This window comes from Dipodomys merriami, unplaced genomic scaffold, assembly GCF_024711535.1.
Source record: "Dipodomys merriami isolate MVZ:Mamm:240054 unplaced genomic scaffold, mDipMer1.0.p SCAF_37, whole genome shotgun sequence".
In the NCBI taxonomy this organism is placed as follows: domain Eukaryota; kingdom Metazoa; phylum Chordata; class Mammalia; order Rodentia; family Heteromyidae; genus Dipodomys; species Dipodomys merriami.
Genome location: NW_027205270.1, coordinates 12727502 through 12746693, shown reverse-complemented (window position 1 = coordinate 12746693; position 19192 = coordinate 12727502). Strand labels below are relative to the sequence as shown.

At 47.2% G+C, this 19192-nt stretch overlaps 1 protein-coding gene across 1 annotated transcript; it reads left to right on the top strand.

Moving 5' to 3' along the window:
• The first annotated feature begins 368 nt into the window (after positions 1-368).
• Positions 369-18218, top strand: Retsat (retinol saturase). Its single transcript, XM_069989112.1, has 11 exons — positions 369-583; positions 5615-5797; positions 6948-7189; positions 7777-7978; positions 8413-8610; positions 11060-11179; positions 16444-16582; positions 16868-16977; positions 17062-17228; positions 17538-17697; positions 17931-18218. The coding sequence occupies exons 1-11, from the start codon at positions 415-417 to the stop codon at positions 18068-18070; spliced, it is 1830 nt and encodes a 609-aa protein (XP_069845213.1). The 5' UTR covers positions 369-414; the 3' UTR covers positions 18071-18218.
• Positions 18219-19192: the final 974 nt, after the last annotated feature.

Here is a 19192-nt window from a genome sequence, read left to right as displayed (position 1 = left end):
CGAGGTGGAGCGTCTGGGCATGAGACTTAGCGGTGGAGTGCGTGCGGGAAGCCCCTGGGTTCGATTCTTCAGCACCACAGACACAGAAAAAGCCAGAGGGAGGCGCTGTGGCTCAAGTGTTAGAGGGCTAACCTGGAGTAAAACGAGGCTCCCGGGACAGGGCTCAGACCCTGAGTTCAAGCCCCGGGACTGGCAAATAGACAACAAAAGGAAGTATGGAGAGCCGGGTGGGTCAGTCCAAGTCGGGGGTGTTGTTGGCTTTGCTAAGTAAACCAGACTTAACCAAAGGTCACCACTGCCTCTGTCTTCCGGACTGGGAGGGCCGACTCGGGTGAGGAGGGCTCGGGGCGGAGCTACGGCTATAAAACCTGGACCCCGGGGGCGCGAGCCGTCGCCCGATCCCAGCGCGGCGCCATGTGGCTCTCCGCGGTGCTGGCGGCCGTGCTGCTGGGGGCCGTGCTCCGCCAGGTTTGCCTGTGGCTGTGCTCCGGAAGATCCCCGAACCCCTTCTCCCAGGATGTCAAGCGGCCGCCCGCGCCCCTGGTCACCGACAAGGAGACCAGGAAGAAGGTTCTCAAGCAAGGTCAGCGGGAGGTGACCCTGGGGCTTGGGACTGCGCTTGGCCCTGCTCTGGAGAGTTCTCGCTTCGCATCCCTGCGGAGCAAGATGGTGCCTGAGCCGGGCCTCCGAGCGGCCACAGAGCAAAGGGTGGGGAAGGCTTCCTCGGACGCCCCATTTTGAGTGTCAGCCGTGGAAAGAATCTTTATCCCTGCACTCTTGGACAGAGTTGCGTCCAGGGCGCGAGCATAGTCCTTGAGGTTGCTCAGGGCTTGGCACAGCCCCTCGTCCTGGCGCTGGCAGTCTCTTCTGCTCGCCATTTGGCTCTGGGCCATCCCATGTGGAATTGCTTCGGATCCCTGATAAAAACAGACCTTTCTCCCACTTGGCTCTTAAGACCTTAACTTTTTCTTGTATTTCATTGTTGGCCCACGGGCGTGGGACAGCTGCCCAGAGATCTTTCCCAGTTCTCATAGGAAATTGTGATTTTCCAGTTGGGTATCTGAAATTTTAAATGTGATCCCAACTCAGAAATGGAGATTCTGTAACTTTGGAGAGCTCCAACCGGATGTTTTAGGCTCAAAGTCCTTCAGTTAACTAGGTACCTCCACTCTCATCTTTTAAAAAAACATAGTGGTGGCTGGGCTCTGGTGGCTTACACCGTAATCCTAGCTATTTAGTGAAAGGAACAATGAAAGGATCCGACACATCCATGCCAGGGAACCACGCGGAGGCAAGCAGGCACAGGAGATAGATGATTACAAGGTTTACTAGGGGAGCCATATTTGCCCCGGAGAGAGAGCAGCACATAGCAGCCTCTACAATCTAGGTAGCAGCAGGGTCTAGGGGATAGGAAGTAAGGTGATGGGAGTTCAGGTGGGTCTGGGCGGAGAGAGGGAGGGGCCAGCTGTATGGTGGGAACTCCAGGGCAGGGTCTGGGTGGAGCTAAGGACCAAAGGTGGGCCTTACATGTAGGAAGCTGAGATCTGAGGATCGTGGTTCAGAGCCACCCCGGCAGGAAAGTCACTGAGTCTCTTCAATTTACCACTAAAAAGCTATAAGTGGAGCTGTAAGTTAAGTGGTAGAGCACCAACCATAAGCAAAAAAGCTCAGGGACAGTGCCAGGCCTTGACTTCAAGCACCAGAGCAGGCAAAAAAACAAAACAACAAAAATTTGCTGTTGATTCCAAGGTTTTTTCTTTCTTTTGGTCCTGTTGTGGGGCCTGACCTCTGGGCCTGGGCGCTGTCCCTCAGCTCTTCATCTCAAGGCCAGCGCTCTACCACTTGAGCAGCAGTGCCACTTCCGGCAAGAAAGGAATCGAACCCAGGGCCTCATGCATGCAAGGCAAGCGCTCTACCACTGAGCCATCTTCCCAGCCCTGATTCCAAGGTTTTAAAAGAAAGAGTGTTGCTGGATGCCAGTGGCTCACACCTGTAATCCTAGCTTCTCAGGAGGCTGAGATGTGAGGATTGTGGATCAAAGCCAGCCCAGACAGACAAATCTGAGAGACTTACCACCAATTAGCCAGAAAATAGTCAGAAGAGAAGATGGGGGTCACAGTAATAGTGTGCCAACTATGAGCAGAACAAAAGCATGAGGCTTGGTGTTCAAGCCCTAGTACTAAACATACACACAAAAGTTTGCCAAGTTCTTCTGCAACTTCAAAAATTCCAAATCTCAGTTCTTGGGTAGTCTTTTTTTTTTTTTTTTTTTTTTTTTTGTAATACTGATTTTAGGTTTTTTGGTAGTACTGAGACTTGAACTCAGGCCCCTGTACTTGCTAGGCAGGTGCCTATTTGAACCAGACCTTCTGTCCTATTTTTTCATATCAGCACAAGGGAGTTTTGACATAGCCATATAACATGTATTGATCAAAGTCACCTCTTCATCACTCTCCTACTCCCTCTTGCTATCTGTCCTTTTTTTTGCTTTAGTTCTTTTTCAAGTCAAGTCTTGTGTTTTTGCCTGGGTAGGCCTTCAACTTTAATCCTCCCCATTGTTTTATGTATAGCTGAGGTTACAAATATATACAGTCATACCCAGCTTATTGATTGAGATGGAGTATCCCCTAATTTTTTTTTGCCTGCGATAATCCTTCAAATCTCTGCCCTCTAAATAGCTAGATTTATAGGCATAAGCCACTGTTGGGCAGTGACTTTTGTTTGTTTTTTTGGGCCAGTCCTGGGGCTTGAACTCAGGGTCTGGACACTGTCACTAAGCTTTTTTGTTCAAGGGTAGAGCTCTACCACTTGAGTCACAGCTCCACTTCTGGCTTTTTTTTTGGTGGTTAATTAGAGATAAGAAATAAGGGGGCTGGGAAGGTGGTGGCTTAGTGGTAGAGCGCATGCCTTGCATGCCAGAAGCCCTGGGTTCGATTCCTCAGCACCATATAAGCAAAAAGAAAAAAGCCGGAAGTGGCTCTGTGGCTCAAGTGGTAGAGCGCTAGCCTTGAGCTGAAGAGCTGAGGGACAGCGCCCAGGCCCAGAGTTCAGGCCCCATGACCGGACCCAAAAAAAAAAAAAAGAAATAAGATTCTCACAAATGTTTCTGATAGCACTGGTTTCAAACCTTAATCCTCAGGTCTAGGATTACAGGTGTGAGCTACCAGTGGTTGGCTTGGTCAGTGACTTTTAAAGAACAGATTTTTTTTTTTTTTTTGCAACCATGGGGCTTGAACTCAGGGCCTGGGCGCTGTCCCTCAGCTCTTCAGCTCAAGGCTGGCACTCTGCCACTTGAGCCACAGTGCCACTTCAGGCTTTTTCTGTTTATGTGGTACTGAATAATCGAACCCAGGGCCTCATGCATGCTCGGCAAGCACTCTACCACTGAGCCACCTTCTCAGCCCAAGAACTGTAGTAGGGGCTTAGTTGGAAGTGGAAAAATGCCTACCTAGCAAGTAAAGGCCCTGATTTCAAACTCTAGTACTGTCAAGAAAAAAACAAAACAAAAAGATCCTTTTAAAGAACAGATATTATGTTGGAACTGCAGTATGGCACCATATACTGTCCAGTCTGGCCCTTAGCCATGGTGCCCTCTCCTGACACTTCCTCAATATGAGAGTCTGATGCTGTGATTTCTTAGAGCAGGATATAGCTGCTCCATTGCCATGAAGCTCCAGACCCTGAAGCTTCCAGGAACTCAGTGAAACCAGCCTGTCCCAACCCCAGAATTCTTCCTTCTGACCGTTTTGGTTCTTTTTCCTTCCCTTGTTCTCTCTTTTAGTATTTGCACTTAGTTTTTTCCACCTGGACTGTTGATACCTTTCTGGCTTCACTGAAGTCACCTTATATTTAATCTCCTTGGTTGGTCCTGAGTACTCTCAGAGAAAGTGTTTGAATTGTCTAAGTCAAGAGTTCTTTTTCTCAGGATGGAATAGGAGAAACCCTAGGTCTCCTTGGCTCAGGCCGAAATTTTTTGAATAGAGACCCGGAAACACAACAAATCAAAGAAAGGTTGGACAAATGGGATTGCATAAAGTTGCAGAGCTTCTGCAGGGCAAATGACATAGCTAGCAAGATCAATAGAAAGCCCACGGATTGGGAGAAGATCTTTACTAGCCATACAACGGACAAGGGTCTCATATCTAAAATATACTTGGAACTCAAAAAATTAAACCCCCCAACAACAAATCCTCAAAGAAACAACTGCCCAATAAATAAGTGGGTGAAGGACTTAAAGAGAAACTTCTCTGAAGAAGAAAGAAGGATGGCCAATAGACACATGAAGAAATGTTCAACATCCCTAGCCATAAAAGAAATGCAAATCAAAACAACATTGAGATATCACCTCACCCCAGTTAGAATGGCAAAAATCAGGAACTCTAACAACAACAGATGCTGGAAGGGATGTGGACAGAAAGGAACCTTACTTCATTGTTGGTGGGAACGTAAACTTGTTCAACCACTTTGGAAGGCAGTATGGAGGTTCCTCAAAAGCCTTCACATAGAACTCCCCTATGACCCAGCAATCCCACTTTTGGGCATTTACCCCAATGTTTACAAACAAGACCACACTAAAGCTACCAGCACAACTATGTTTATTGCAGCATTATTTACCATAGCTAAGATATGGAACCAACCCAGATGCCCCTCAGTAGATGAATGGATCAAGAAAATGTGGTATATATACACAATGGAATTCTATGCCTCCATCAGAAAGAATGACATTGCCCCATTTGTTAGGAAATGGAAAAACTTGGAAAAAATTATATTAAGTGAAGTAAGCCAGGCCCAAAGAAACATAGGTCCCATGGTTTCCCTTATTTGCAATATCTAGTATATGTATGAGTCAAGCGGAAGAGGTCAGATAATGTGATGTCAGGAAAATGAACGCTTAGATATGTATTTTAATGTTTTTTTCTTTCATGCATGTGTTTCTAACGCATTTATAAGATTATCTCTTTGTTGCTTTGTATGTCCCTCAAGATTATCTCTTTGTTGCTTTGTATGTCCCTCCTCCACAGTATAACCCCTGCTTTCACTATATTTGATGTCAGTATAACTTGTGGAGGAGATGGGGAAAAACCAGTTGTTTAAGGATACAGGTGGACCTGTTGCAACAATGAGAAATACAAGTTGTCAGGTCCAAAACGAGCTTTACAACGTCGGTGGGGGGGGGGGGGAAGGAGAAGGATTGGGATTGGGGGGGAGGGGGGAGGCTGGGAAGGGATGTGAAGGGTAAACAAAGGAGGAGGCTGCAATGCTTGGTAAGAAATGTACGCATTATCCTGCCCATGAAATTGTAACTCCTCTGTACAGTATGTTCACAAATTAAATTAAATTAAATTAAAAAAAAAAAAAACAAAAAAAAAACCAAAGGAGGTGGCTGCAATGCTTGATAAGAAATGTACGCATTATCTTGCCCATGTAATTGTAACCCCTCTGTACAGTATGTTCACAAAAAATTAAAATTAAAAAAAAAAGTTCTTTTTCTAAGCTAAATTACTGTGGAGGTTTCTTGGTCTGATTGGGCTAGAGAAAGCCTCCTTGGTTTCTTAGTCTTTGCTACTTCTGACCCTTTCTGAAAAGCTCACTATCCGTCTCCTTCCTACTGCAGCTTTCTCAGCCAGCCGAGTGCCAGAGAAGTTGGATGTGGTGGTGATCGGCAGTGGCATCGGGGGACTGGCCTCCGCAGCTTTTCTGGCTAAAGCTGGCAAGCGAGTACTTGTGCTGGAACAACATACCAAAGCTGGGGGCTGTTGTCATACTTTTGGAAAAAATGGCCTTGAATTTGACACAGGTAAGGCTTATACAGAACAGGGTTCAAGCATAGATGTATCTTTAAGAAGCTTGTAGCAGTCACTGTAGGGTGGTATTGGGTATTTGAGTTATTTTGGAGGTGCCATCTTCCTTCTGGACACCACTGTTTCTTGTTTTACAACTATATGAGCTGGGCACAGATCTGGTGGTATCTCCTATGATCTGATACCCTTTCTTTTCCTTTTTTGGTATCTGTACTGGGGCTTGAACTCAGGGCCTGGACACTGTCCCTTAGTTTATTTATTTTTATTTTTAAGTTGTTATTATAAAAGTGATATACAGCGGGGCTACAGTTTTGTTTTGTTTTTTTTTTTTCCTGATCCTGGGGCTTGAACTCAGGTCTAGACACTGTCTCTGAGCCTCTTTGTGCCCAAGGCTAGTGCTCTACCACATGAGTTACAGCTCCACTTCCAGCTTTTTTTTCTTTTTTTTTTTGAGTAGTTTATTGGAGCTAAGAGTCTCACAGACTTTCCAGCCTGGGCTGGCTTTGAAACCTGATCCTCAGATCTCAGTCTCCTTAGTACCTAGGATTATGGTATGAGCCATCAGCTAAGGAGGAAGGACAATGTCACACCTTAGCTGTTTTGCTAAAAGCTGATACTCTACCACTTGAGCTACAGCTCCACTTCTGGCTTTTTGGTGGTTAATTATGGATCTTTTCTGGATTTTCCTGCTAGGGCTGACTTTGAACTTCAATCCTTAGATCTCAGCTTCCTGAGTAGCAAGGATTACAGGAGTGAGCAACTAGTACCCTGCTTTCTGACACTTTCCTATGGGAGGATGGACATACTTCTCTGGGCCTGAACTTGTCCAGGCTGGATAGCTTCTTCCACCTGATTCTTTGACCAGGGCTCAGATCACTTATCCTCTTCCTTTTTTTTTTTTTTTTTGTCAGTCCTGGGCTTGCACTGGGCCTGGGTGCTATCCCTGGGCTCTTTTTGCTCAAGTCTAGCTTTCTATCACTTTGAGCTGTGGATCAAATTTGAGATAAGAGTTTAAAAGACTTTCCTGCCCAGGCTGGCTTCAAAGTATGATCCTTAGATCTCAGCCTCCTGAGTAGCTAGGATTACAGGTGTGAGCTGTCAGTGCCTGGCTCCCTCTGCCATTCTTGTCTTTCTGCCTTCCAATAGGAATTCATTATATTGGGCGTATGCAGGAGGGCAGCACTGGCCGTTTTATCTTGGACCAGATCACCGAAGGGCAGCTGGACTGGGCTGCTCTGTCCTCGCCCTTTGACATCATGATACTAGAAGGGCCTAATGGCCGAAAGGAGTACCCCATGTACAGTGGGACAAAAGCATACATTCGAGGCCTGAAGGAGAAGTTTCCCCAGGAAGAAGCTGTCATTGACAAGTATATGAATCTGGTTAAGGTAAGGTGCATGACATCCTCAGGAACCCCAGGTTATTCCCAAAGCAGGGGGGGAGGGGGCGGGGAGGCACCCACTCTCCTCCCTGGTTAGGCTGATTTGACTTCTTTTTTTTGAAAAGGAATTTGAACAGGTAATTAAAAAGCAACAAAAGGCAAGGTGCTGGTGGCTCACACCTGTAATCCTAGCTACTCAGAACACTGAGATCTGAGGATCACAGTTCAAAGCCAGCCTGGGCAGGAAAGTCCATGAGACTCTTATCTCCAATAAACCACTAGAAAACCAGAAGTCAGAAGTGCTGCTCTGGCTCAAGCAGTAGAGCGCTTGCCTTGAGCTGAAGAGTGCAGGGATAGCGCCCAAGCCCAGAATTTAAGCCCCACGACCGGGGGGGGGGGGGGGGGGGGGGGAAGGGGGGGGACAGGGCAGGTGTACAGGATGGGAGAATTCAGAGTCTAGCTTGTTTTTAAATACAAATTCAGCCAAGATCAGCCAGGAATAAGTGTTGCTGGGCCCACTGTCTGGTAGAATGGTAACTATTGCTTCAGTCCCAAAGATGAGAACTGCTACCCATAGCTGGTTTTCTTTCCCAGGCAGTTTCTAATGGAGCTGCTCATGCCATCATCCTGAAGCTGCTCCCGTTGCCTGTGGCTCAGCTCCTCAGCAAGTGTGGGCTGCTGACTCGCTTCTCTCCATTCCTCCGTGCCTCCACCCAGAGTCTGGCTGAGGTCCTGCGCCAGCTGGGGGCCTCCCCTGAGCTCCGGGCTGTGCTTAGCTACATCTTCCCCACCTATGGTGTGTACTGGCCACAGATTCTTGGCAGCTCCTCGAAGGATAAGCCAGCTGCCCTGCACCTCTCCATCTTTCTTCCTGAACCTGTCTGGCTGTCTGAAATGGAGCAGAATAGACCCCAGGCCCTTGTGGATGAGAAATCTGACTCCTCCCCTTTGGATCTCCTGGTAGAGATTCCCTTCATGCAGTCCAGAAATCCCTTCAGCCAATGCTGCATTCTTTCCTCTTGGCAGAATGGCAGATTTCAGGGAATCTATTCCCACCAGCCCCAGAACTGGATGGTGCCTATGTTGGTGTGGACACAGCTCTTCTGGTGGCCTTTGGCCCTGGAGAACACATATATCTTGAGATGGACTGCGTGTGTCACCTATCAGGAAACTGTTTCCCCCTGAGTGATTCTGGGTGCCTGCTCATCATTTTTTCCCTTTTTTCTGTAGGTGTGACCCCCAGCCACACTACCTTTTCAATGCATGCTCTGCTGGTTAATCACTACTTAAAAGGGGCCTTTTATCCCCGAGGGGGTTCCAGTGAGATCGCCTTCCACACCATCCCTCTGATTGAGCGGGCTGGGGGTGCTGTGCTTACCAGGGCTACTGTGCAGAGTGTGCTGTTGGACTCAGCCGGGAAAGCCTGTGGTAAGAACCTTGAACTGGGTAGTGGGGTCGCTGTTCTGGTGTGAGAGAGACCTGAGGTCCTCCTGATGAACTGACTTCACACAGGGTGAAAGATGAGAATCTACTGCAGAGCAGGAGCTGGGGGATAGGATAGCAATTAGTCTGGAAATAAAAGGAAGCAAGAAGGATAAAGGAATGCACGGGCCTCAAAGAATAGTACTTAATCATTTGTTTGATAGATAAACATAACCAGTATCTGTGACCACCGTGAGTGAGGGTAGAGTTTTTCTATGTCTGCAGTCCTTCTCAATCAAAGAGGCTCAGTCAGTGTGTTGGCTCAGTGGTTGATGGAATGAACGAGCAACCTTGTATTCTAAGGGGCAGTCTGGCAGGGCATCATGCACTCCATCTGTAGTGGTAGAGTGGGGCCTTGAATCTTATCCTGGCTCAGGTTGGTACTGTTACTTTTATGATGTATGAACTCTTTGAAGAGATAGGCTGTGTGTGGAAGGACCCTTGTTAAGCAGAACCAGCTGTTCAAGATGAGAGGTACACCAATGTGGCTGGCTATGGGTGTGGCTCACACCTGTAATCCGAGTTACTCAGGAGTCTGAGATCTGAGGATTGTGGTTCAAAGCCAGCCTGGGCAGAAAAGTCTCCATGAGACTCTTTAACTACACAAAAACCAGAAGTGACACTGTAGCTCAAGTGGTAGAGCACCAGTCCTGAGTACAAAGAGGCTCAGGGATAGCGTCCAGGCCCTGAGTTCAAGCCTCACAACCGACCAAAAAAAAAAAAAAAGCAGCAATGCTAAAAACAACAACAACAACAACAACAAAACACAACTCTCAGGGAGGGGTTAGAAAATGCCTGAGGAAAACAAGGTTGCTGGGAACAAGTATTAGCCAGAGAGGGCTGGGAAGGTGGCTTAGTGGTAGAGTGCTTGCCTTGCATGCAGGAGGCCCTGGGTTTGATTCCTCAGCACCAGATAAGCAGCAAAGGCCGGAAATGGCACTGTGGCTCAAGTGATAGAGAACTAGCCTTACCTTGAGCTAAAGAGCTGAGGGATAGCGCCCAGGTCAGAGTTCAGGCCCCATGACTGACCAAAAAAAAAAAAAAAATGCCAGAGAAACATTTAAAAAGAAGAAGGTGGTGAGGTCGCCCAGAGTTATGTGCATGTTTGTACACACATATACTAAACGAAGGCCACCTGTAATCTCAGAGTATATGTTTGTATAAGGGACTGAAAAGTTATCTCATCGTGAAAGAGAGGTTGGTGTCACTTAGTTGTATCTTTCGTTGTGATACTTATGAGCAAGTTGTCCTTTGAGATGAAAGGGGTCAGTGAAATTGGGTGGCATTATCAACTCAATTCAGGATCCATTTATGTTACTGGGTGTTGAAGATACATACTAGCTACTCAGGAGGTGAGATCTGATGACTGAAGCTTGAAGCTAGCCCAGACAGGAAAATCTCTAAGACTCTTATCTACAGATAACCAGCAAAAAGCCAGTTGTGGAGCTATAGCTGAAGTGGTAGTGTTCCAGCCTTATGCAAGAAAACTAAGGGATGGTGCCCAGGTCCTTAGTTCAAGCCCCAGTACCAGCACCAAAAAAGGTGTGTGTGTAGATGTGTGTGTGTTATTTTCATGATGTGTTAGATATAAAAGACAGAGATATAAGATCAATAAGTACGAGTCTCTGTCTCAAGTTTTCAGTCTCATAGGGAAGTAATTGAAGGGCCATTGATGAGCATTTATATGAAGAGACAGCCTACACAGAGAGTGATGGAACCAGAAAGACCTCAAAGCAGTTTAAGCCACATTATGAAGGGTGAGAAGCAGCCTGGAAGTAGATGGGACTGGAAGAAGTTACAGGAAGCAGGAACAGCATGTATAGAAGTTATGAAAGAGTTGGTTATTTTCAGGCATCTAGAAAAACGATTGAACCATACAAAACTGACATTTTTATAAAAAGGTCAAAGAGTAGTTGATTAGCTATTTGATGTGGATCTGCATAATAGTTTCATAAGAGTGGCCAGAGATGAGTCTAGACACGTAGATAGCTTCACCAGATCACAGAAAATGGAATTTCTCTTACAGAGGTTGAGGTGTTGCTGGGGAGTCATTTGGACATAGAACTTCAGCAGATGCAAAGAGGGCCTGGGTTTCCATGGAAGGGCCTCGGCTGTGTTGTGGTGGTGGGAGTTAGGAGGGGCCTTGGCTAAATTTAAACAAGTACACAGAGGGTGGGTAGAGAGAGCTTAGGAAGGTAAGAATAGACACAATTGTCCCCTGAATGCCTGGGGAAACTTCCTGGTTTTGCAGTGTGCCTGAGGCCTGTCTTGTCTGGCTCTTGGCAAACTGGACTTCCAGGTCTGAGAAAATGGGGCACAAACTCAGCAAGATCTGGAGAGAATACGGGCTCTTCCTGGAGTATACAGAACCTCTCCAAGTTCTTTTTGCCTGCAGGTGTGAGTGTGAAGAAGGGTCATGAGCTGGTGAACATCTATTGCCCCATTGTGATCTCCAGTGCAGGACTGTTCAATACCTACAAACACCTACTTCCAGAGAGTGCCCGCTGTCTGCCAGGTAATAGACTGAACTTCCAAGCTGCTGGCCTTTCCTGTCTGGAGCTGAGCTGTGCAACCTGGATGTTGCATTTCTTCTTGGCCATGTCTGTGCTTGTCCTTAAATGGAAAAGACCTCTGGTCTGTAAAGCCACTATCCTAACATTTATGTCTGGGGAAACTGAGGAGCCCACAAGTAAATAAACACCCACTGCCACCCAGCTGTGAGGGCACTGGTCTGTCAGATGTGAAAAGCTGGGTTCTTGGCACTCCCCGAGCTGAGATTTGTGGGGTTTCCACAGAAAAAGCCTCACTACAAGGGAAGGAGACCCATAGGGGACATGGCCCAGAAGTTTCCTCAGGATATTATATGACTTAAAAAACCAGAGTGGGGAAGTGGCGCTGTGGCTCAAGTGGTAGAGCTCTTGCCTTGAGCTGAAGAGCTGAGGGACAGCGCCCAGGCCCAGAGTTCAGGCCCCACGACCGACCAAAAAAGAAAAGAATATCAGCTATGAGTAAAAAAGCTGAATGAGAGCCGAGTTTGAGCCTCAGTTCAAGCGTGGGCGCATGCGTGTGCGCGCACACCCCCCCCACACACAAAAAAGTACAAAGTGATCTGGGGCTACTAGTCAGAGAGCACCAGTAGCCTAAGAGTTGACAAAGGGGTCCAAATAAAGGCTTGAGGCAATGGCAGGGGAGGAAAGGACAGAGCAGAACAATGGAGAAGGAAGGTGAGCTCTGTAGGGTGATCCCTATAGTCTGATACATCAGCGCCCCCCCCAACATCCCCCCCCCCCCCCGCCCCATGCCTTCACCCCAAGTAGAGGAAGGTCATGGTTGCTGGGCTCTGTGACCCAGGCTCTGGGCCTGTGATGACCATCCATTATGGCAGGCATATGTGGTAGAAGGAGGCTTGTGCATCTCTGGAGGTAAGAAGCAAAGAGAGGAAGCCATGGCTTCTAAGATACTCCTTCAAGAACATACCTTAGTTACACAAATTCTTCCCACTAGGAACTGTCTTTTGTGTGTGTGTGCCAGTCCCAGGGCTTGAACTCAGGACCTTGGTGGTGTACCTCAGCTTTTTTGCTTAAGACTATTGTGCTACCACTTGAGTGAGAGCTCCACTACTGGTTTTTGGTGGTTAATAGGAGATAAGAGTTTCACAAACTCTCTTGCCTGAGCTGGCTTTGAACCATGATCCTCAGATCTCAGCCTCTTAAGTAGCTAGGATTACAGGCAGGGGGGTCTGGCTGGCCCAACTTTTGTTTTTTTTGGGTCCGGTCGTGGGGCCTGAACTACTCTGGGCCTGGGTGCTGTCCCTGAGCTCTTCAGCTCAAGGCTAGCACTCTACCACTTGAGCCACAGCGCTACTTCCGGGTTTTTTCTTTTTGTTTATGTGGTGCTGAGGAATCGAACCCAGGGCCTCAGGCATGCAAGGCAAGCACTCTACCACTGAGCCACCTTCCCAGCCCCTTGGCCCAACTTTTATAGGTCCCACTACATCCCAGTAGCAGCACATACTGGCAGCCCAGCCTTTCCACATGGGCCTTTGGGGAACACATCCAAACCATAGCAGATGGACATCACCAAAATCCAGTCTCTTGTTCCTCAGGCAACATGAGCTGCCACTTTGGTCCTTCATTCCTTTCTCTGTGTGACTTCTTCTTGCCTATGACCTCTGAACTTTGACACTGTCCTCTGATGGGCCTCAGTGTCCTACTCAGGCCTGTTTTTTCTCTAGGCAGTTACGTGTGAGTTACCTGTAATGCCTGTCTCTCCTTATAATGCAATTATAGCTCTCACACTTTATATATCTTGTTTTGTTTTGTTTTGTTGGTCATGGGGCTTGAACTCTTGGCTTGGATGCTGTCCCTGAGCTCTTCAGCTCAAGGCTAGTGCTCTACCACTTGAGCAACAGCACCACTTCCAGTTTCCTAGTGGTTTATTGGAGGTAAGAGTCTCATGGACTTTCTTGACCAGGCTGGCTTTGAACCACAATCCTCAGATCTCAGCCTCCTGAGTAGCTAGGATTACAGATGTGAGCCACCGGCGCCCAGTACACTTTATGTATCTTAACCCCAAAAACAATTTAGTGGAGTCAGCCCCAACAGGGCTGAAGTATCAATCACTCCCTTTGGGCAGAGGGTCAGATACCATCCCAGACAAATGCCAGTCTGAAAACTTTCTGGGCATTGGCAGTGGTGAAACTTAACCCAGAGATTCCAGATGTTAGATTCCATGATTCCCAGTTGCATCCCATGGCTCCCAGAGGGAGCCTTGCTTACATCCACTGCCCAGGCTGAGAGGCCACTGAGGGTGGCTCAAAAGAGAAGAGATACAGTTCCTTGGCCCTTTCCTTCTTTTTTTTTTGTTTTGTTTTGTTTTGTTTTGTTGGTTGGTTGGTTGGTTGTAGGGCTTAAACTCAGGGTCTGGGTGCTGTTCCTGAAGGGTTTTTTTTTGCTCAAAGCCAGCACTCTACCACTTTGAGCCACAGCACTACTTCCAGTTTTCTGGGGGGTTAAAATGGAGATAAGAATCTCATGGGCTGGCTTTGAACCATGGTCCTCAGATCTCAGCCTCCTGAGTAGCTAGGATTATTGCTAAAAAGCTTCTTTTCTTTCCTTTTCTTTCTTCCTTTTCTTTCTTTTCTTCCTTTCCTTTCTTTCTTTCTTTCTTTCTTTCCTTCCTTTCTTGCTTGCTTGCTTGCTTGCTTGCTTTTGTTGGTCATGGGGCTCAGGACCTGGGCACTGTCCTTGAGCTTCTTTTGCTCAAGGCTAGTGCTCAATCACATTATGAGCCACTATGACAGTTCTGGCCCCTTCCTTCTTGCTGGAGTAAAAAGGAAGGAGCTGAGGAGGTAGTTATGTTCTGAGAGATCTTGGAAGATGCTGTTTGCCTATATCCACCTATGCCTGCAGCTCCGCACCATGTTCCTTGACACCCCCCCTCCCCAGATTATTGTCCATAAATCTGAGCTGTGCTGTCCTGCTATAATTGTTATTAATGCTCCTTTCTCTCACATAAGGGACCTATTTAGGCTAATAGAGTCCATAGTCACTTAGTCTCCATAGTTCCTTATGGTCTATAGTTTCTATTAAGATAGCCAGTTTGTTTTAGGAAAGTGTCTGTTCCAGGAGACAGGCCTCATATCTGACTCATCATGTGGCTGACTAGCACACACAAGTCCCAGTACATTTTAGGACATCATCTATTGTGTGTTAAACAAGGCAGAGCAGCTAATGGCTGAGTCCTTGGCCAGGTGTTAGAGATGCTCCTGAGCATGGGGTCAAATAATTTCTGGGTGTATTCTCTAGAAAAATGGAGTCATGTGTTGAGGTGGGGAAGCCCAGCAGCTTAGGTCTGGGGACAGCAGGTGTCCCACACAGGGGCTCTGGCTTTCCTTCATGATGCTGTTTTTCCCTCCTTCCTCTAGTTCAGGAGTGGGAACTATCTAACCCAGGCTGTATAAAGACCGCAAAATCATTGGGACATGATGGGACAGACTCATGTTTTTCCTCAGCTTTCTGTGGCTGTGTGACTGGATTAGTCATTTGGTATGGCCAACAAATTATGTTATAAACATAACATAGAACGGGGAATGTCACTTAGTGGTAGAGTGCTTGTCTAGCATGCATGAAACCCTGGCTTCAATTCCTCAGTACCACATAAACAGAAAAAGCTGGAAGTGGCTCTGTGGCTCAAATGGTAGAGTACTAGCCTTGAGCAAAAGCAGCTCTGGGACAGTGCCCAGGCCCTGAGTTCAAGATAATTTTATTTGCATCTGTTCACTTGCATTATGTATCAGTTGAAGGCCCTATCCTAGTTGCATAGTATTTTAGGAATAATGACTATTCATCAGATAGTTTATTCTTAAAGACAATTCTGAAATCTAGGCGTATAACAAAGTTCTGCTCATTGTACTGTTTATAAAGAGTACTTTGCATCATCTCTTAATATAAAGACATAAGGGGAGGATTGAGGCAGTTAGCTTGACTGTTTAGCAGGGTGCTGTGAGCCAGTGGGAGGCCAGTACCTGTGAGAGCAGAGGTGAGTGGAGTTGGAGTCTGAGGCTGATAACAGCCAGGAGACAGAAGAGCAAGTGCCTGCCTGCCTGCCAAATTCCTGTAAGGCACTTGTGGCTCACACCTGTAATCCTAGCTACTCGGGAAGCTGGGAGTTGAGGATCACAGCAGGAAAGTCCATGAGACTCTTACCTCCAATGAACCACTCAGAAAACTGGAAGTGGCGCTGTGGCTCAAGTGGTAGAGCTGTGGCTCAAGTGGTAGAGCGCTAGCCTTGAGCTGAAGAGCTCAGGGGCGGTGCCCAGACCCAGAGTTCAAGCCCCACAACTGACAAAAGAAACAAAAAGAATGGCCTAGACGAGGCATATTTTTTTCTCTTTCTTTTTTAAAGTCTTTTTTTTTTTTTTTAACCTTATGTATGATGTATTCATCTTTGGAAGGGTTGGGGGGAGGGTACAGAACTTGGGGTCAGGGGCAAGGGTGAAAAAGTACAGGAGTGGAATTCACTGGACACTGATGAAAGTGAAACTATACAACTTGTGGGTAGAGAGAGGAGGGAGGGACTGGGAGATAACGAGGACAGAAGATATTGTATGAAAGAAAATGTACTCACTGCCGGGCGCCAGGTGGCTAGCTACTCAAGAGGCTGAGACCTGAGGATCATGGCTCAAAGCCAGCCTGGGCAAGAACGTCTGTGAAACTCTTATCTCCACTAAACCACTCAGAAAACCAGAAGTGGCGCTGTGGCTCAAGTGGTAAGAGCCCTAGCCTTGAGCTGAAGAACTGAGGGACAGCGCCCAGGCCCAGAGTTCAAGCCCCACGACTGCCAAAAAAAAAGACAAAAAGAAAATGTACTCATTACCTGACTCATGTAATTGTAATCCTCTGTACATCATCTCTATAATAATTTTTTTTGTGTGTGTGTGTCTGGTCGTAGGGCCTGAACTCTGGGCCTGGGCACTGTCCCTCAGCTTTTCAGCTCAAGGCTAGTGCTCTACCACTTGAGCCACAGCGCCACTTCCAGCTTTTTTGCTTATGTGGTGCTGGGAATCGAACGCAGGGCCTCAGGCATGCAAGGCAAGCGCTCTACCACTGAGCCAACTTCCCAGCTCCTATAATAATTATTTTAAAAAAGACTAAAAAAATGGGTTAGACCCTTTTATGGCTGCAGCTGAAGTACCCCAAATGGACAATCATCCTAGGCTGTTAAGGCAGCAGTGGCCATCTTTGGCCATACAGTTCTCAGTCCTGTCTCCATTTGCAGGTGTGAAGCAGCAGCTGGGGATGGTGCGGCCTAGCATGGGCATGCTTTCCGTTTTCATCTGTCTGAAAGGCACTAAGGAAGACTTGGGTCTGCAGTCCACCAACTATTATGTTTATTTTGACACTGACATGGACAAAGCGTAAGGCATGGGGAAGGAGGAAGGTGTGTGGTGAGAGGGTAGCCCATAGTCTGCAACCATTAGGAATTTCATTTCTGTGCTTGACTTGGGAATGAGTGGTAGGACATGGCATGGGAGGAGGTAGGCAAGTTTCTCTGGACTCTTGGAAGGATCTTTTAACACCAAGGCTGTACATCAGTTTCACCCCTATGGGGAGTCTCGGGGGATGAGCCATCCTTGGGTGGGGCTGGTAGCCTTGAGAAAAAAGGCCTGTGCATCGACAGCACAACTTCCTCTCATCCACAGGATGGAGAACTACATCTCTGTGCCCAGGGAAAAGGCTCCAGAACACATCCCATTTTTCTTCATAGCTTTCCCATCAGCTAAGGACCCAACTTGGGAGGACCGATTCCCAGGTAGGGCTTAAGATGGTGGGAGTGGAGCTTGGGAAGTGGAAAGGAGTGGGACCCGGCAGCCAGTAACTGGCTTTTCATCCCCAGGCCGATCCACAATGATCTTCCTGATGCCTGCTGCCTTTGAGTGGTTTGAGGAGTGGCAGCAGGAGCCACAGGGAAAGCGAGGCATTGACTACGAGACGGTCAAAAACTCCTTCGCTGAAGCCTCTATGTCGGTGGCCATGAAACTGTTTCCACAGCTGGAGGGGAAGGTAGGGCCAAAGCATACAATAGCAGTGGTGATGGCATATTTCTTGGTGACCTTACAGTAGAATAAACCCCAAGATAACTGAGCTCCAGAGAATGATGGCGTGCCTAGCCAGAAAGAAGAGACAGAGCTCTCAAAATTTCCCATTCAGTTAGGGGCAATGGGTGACAATGTTATCAGACACTTAGTATTCATATACTGTTTTATAGAATAGGGACTTCTTTGTACAACTACATAAAGATAGTAAAAAATTAAAATCTTTTAAAAAAGAGTTCCCATTCACCCCTTGCCTGCCTTCTGTTTGCTGGTCCAGGTGGAGAGTGTGACTGCAGGATCCCCACTTACCAACCAGTTCTTCCTGGCTGCTCCTCAAGGTGCAACCTATGGTGCTGACCATGACCTGAATCGTCTACATCCTCATGTGATGGCTTCTATAAGGGCCCAAAGCCCCATCCCCAACCTTTACCTGACAGGTACGCTGCCCAACCTTGCCAAGATCTTGGGTCTCCCTGGTGATCAGTCCTCTGTCCCTGTCCTCGGGTCTTGCTATCTTCTGCACCTCCCATCCTAGGAGGATGCTGGCCTGGTTCTGTGCTGAAGCCACCTCTGCATAGCTCTAGCAGAGAGAGATGTATTCAAACACCCTTGTTCTCCTCTTACTCTCTATGTGTGTGGACATTTAGGGGCCTGTGTTCTTGCCTCATAGGTCAGGATATCTTCACCAATGGCCTGATGGGGGCCCTGCAAGGGGCCTTGCTGTGCAGCAGCGCCATCCTGAAGCGGAACCTGTACTCAGACCTTAAGGCTCTTGGAGCAAGGGTTCAAGCACAGAAGAAGAAGATGTAGTGTGGTCAGGGAAGAGTCAAAGGAATTGCACCTCTCCAACTTATCTATAATATTCTTCTGTATTAGTCCTTTGTGAATATAAAGCACACTCATTTCTTATTGCTGATCAGAAGTTTAGCATAAATTACAGCTCTGCTGGAACTCTCTATATTATGCTGTTTCTACTAAATACCTAGTTGAGACTGTCAATATGCATTAAGTTTTGGTGCCCTCATCCTAATCAGTGTTCTGCAACCCTTTCCCTTTCCAATGCCCCCTATCTCTTAACCATCAAATTTAATATTCATTCAGAACCCCTGAATGTTGGTTCCATGCTAACCTGAGATTTTTCTTCCCTTTCACTCTTGATGTTGCTCTGAGTTCTATACCATCAGAGTGGTCAAAACCTAGGCATGGCCAAGCGCCGGTGGTTCACACCTGAAATCTAGCTACTCAGGAAGCTGAGGATCGCAGTTTGAACCCACCTGGGGCAGAAAAGTCCTCGTGAGACTCATCTCCAATAAACTACTCAAAAAAGCTGGAAGTGGCACTATAGTTCAAGTGGTAGAGTGCTAATCTTGAGCACAAAGAGGCTCAAGGGTCAGTACCTAGGTCCTGAGTTCAAGACCCAGGATCAGAAAACAAACCACCTCTACCAACAACCCAGGCATGGTTTGGTTGTAGTCCCAAGAAATTCAGGGCTGGGAATGTGGCTCAGTGGTAGGGTGCTTGCCTTGCATGCATGAAGCCCTGTGTTTTATTCCTCAGTACCACATAAACAGAAAAAGCTGGAAGTGGCGCTGTGGCTTAAGTGGTAGTAGAGTGCTAGACTTGAGCAAAAGCTCAGGGACCATGCCCAGGCCCTGAGTTCAAGCCCCAGGACTGGCAAAGAAAAGAAAAGAAATTCAGAGGGTTCCAGGTCTCATTTTTTTTCTGGCTCTCTTGGAGGTCAGGACAGGCTCATTGTGTTTCTGAAGGTTGGGGGGGGGGGGGCGGGTAATGACAAGATTTACTAGTTAGTAAGCTGTATGTTAGAAGGTAAGATCCAGTTAGTATACAACTGAGTCCCAAGTATATCTTATTATAGTGTGACAAAATGATTCTCCAAATGCAGTGCCAAGACACCCTCAATATTTGAGTCTC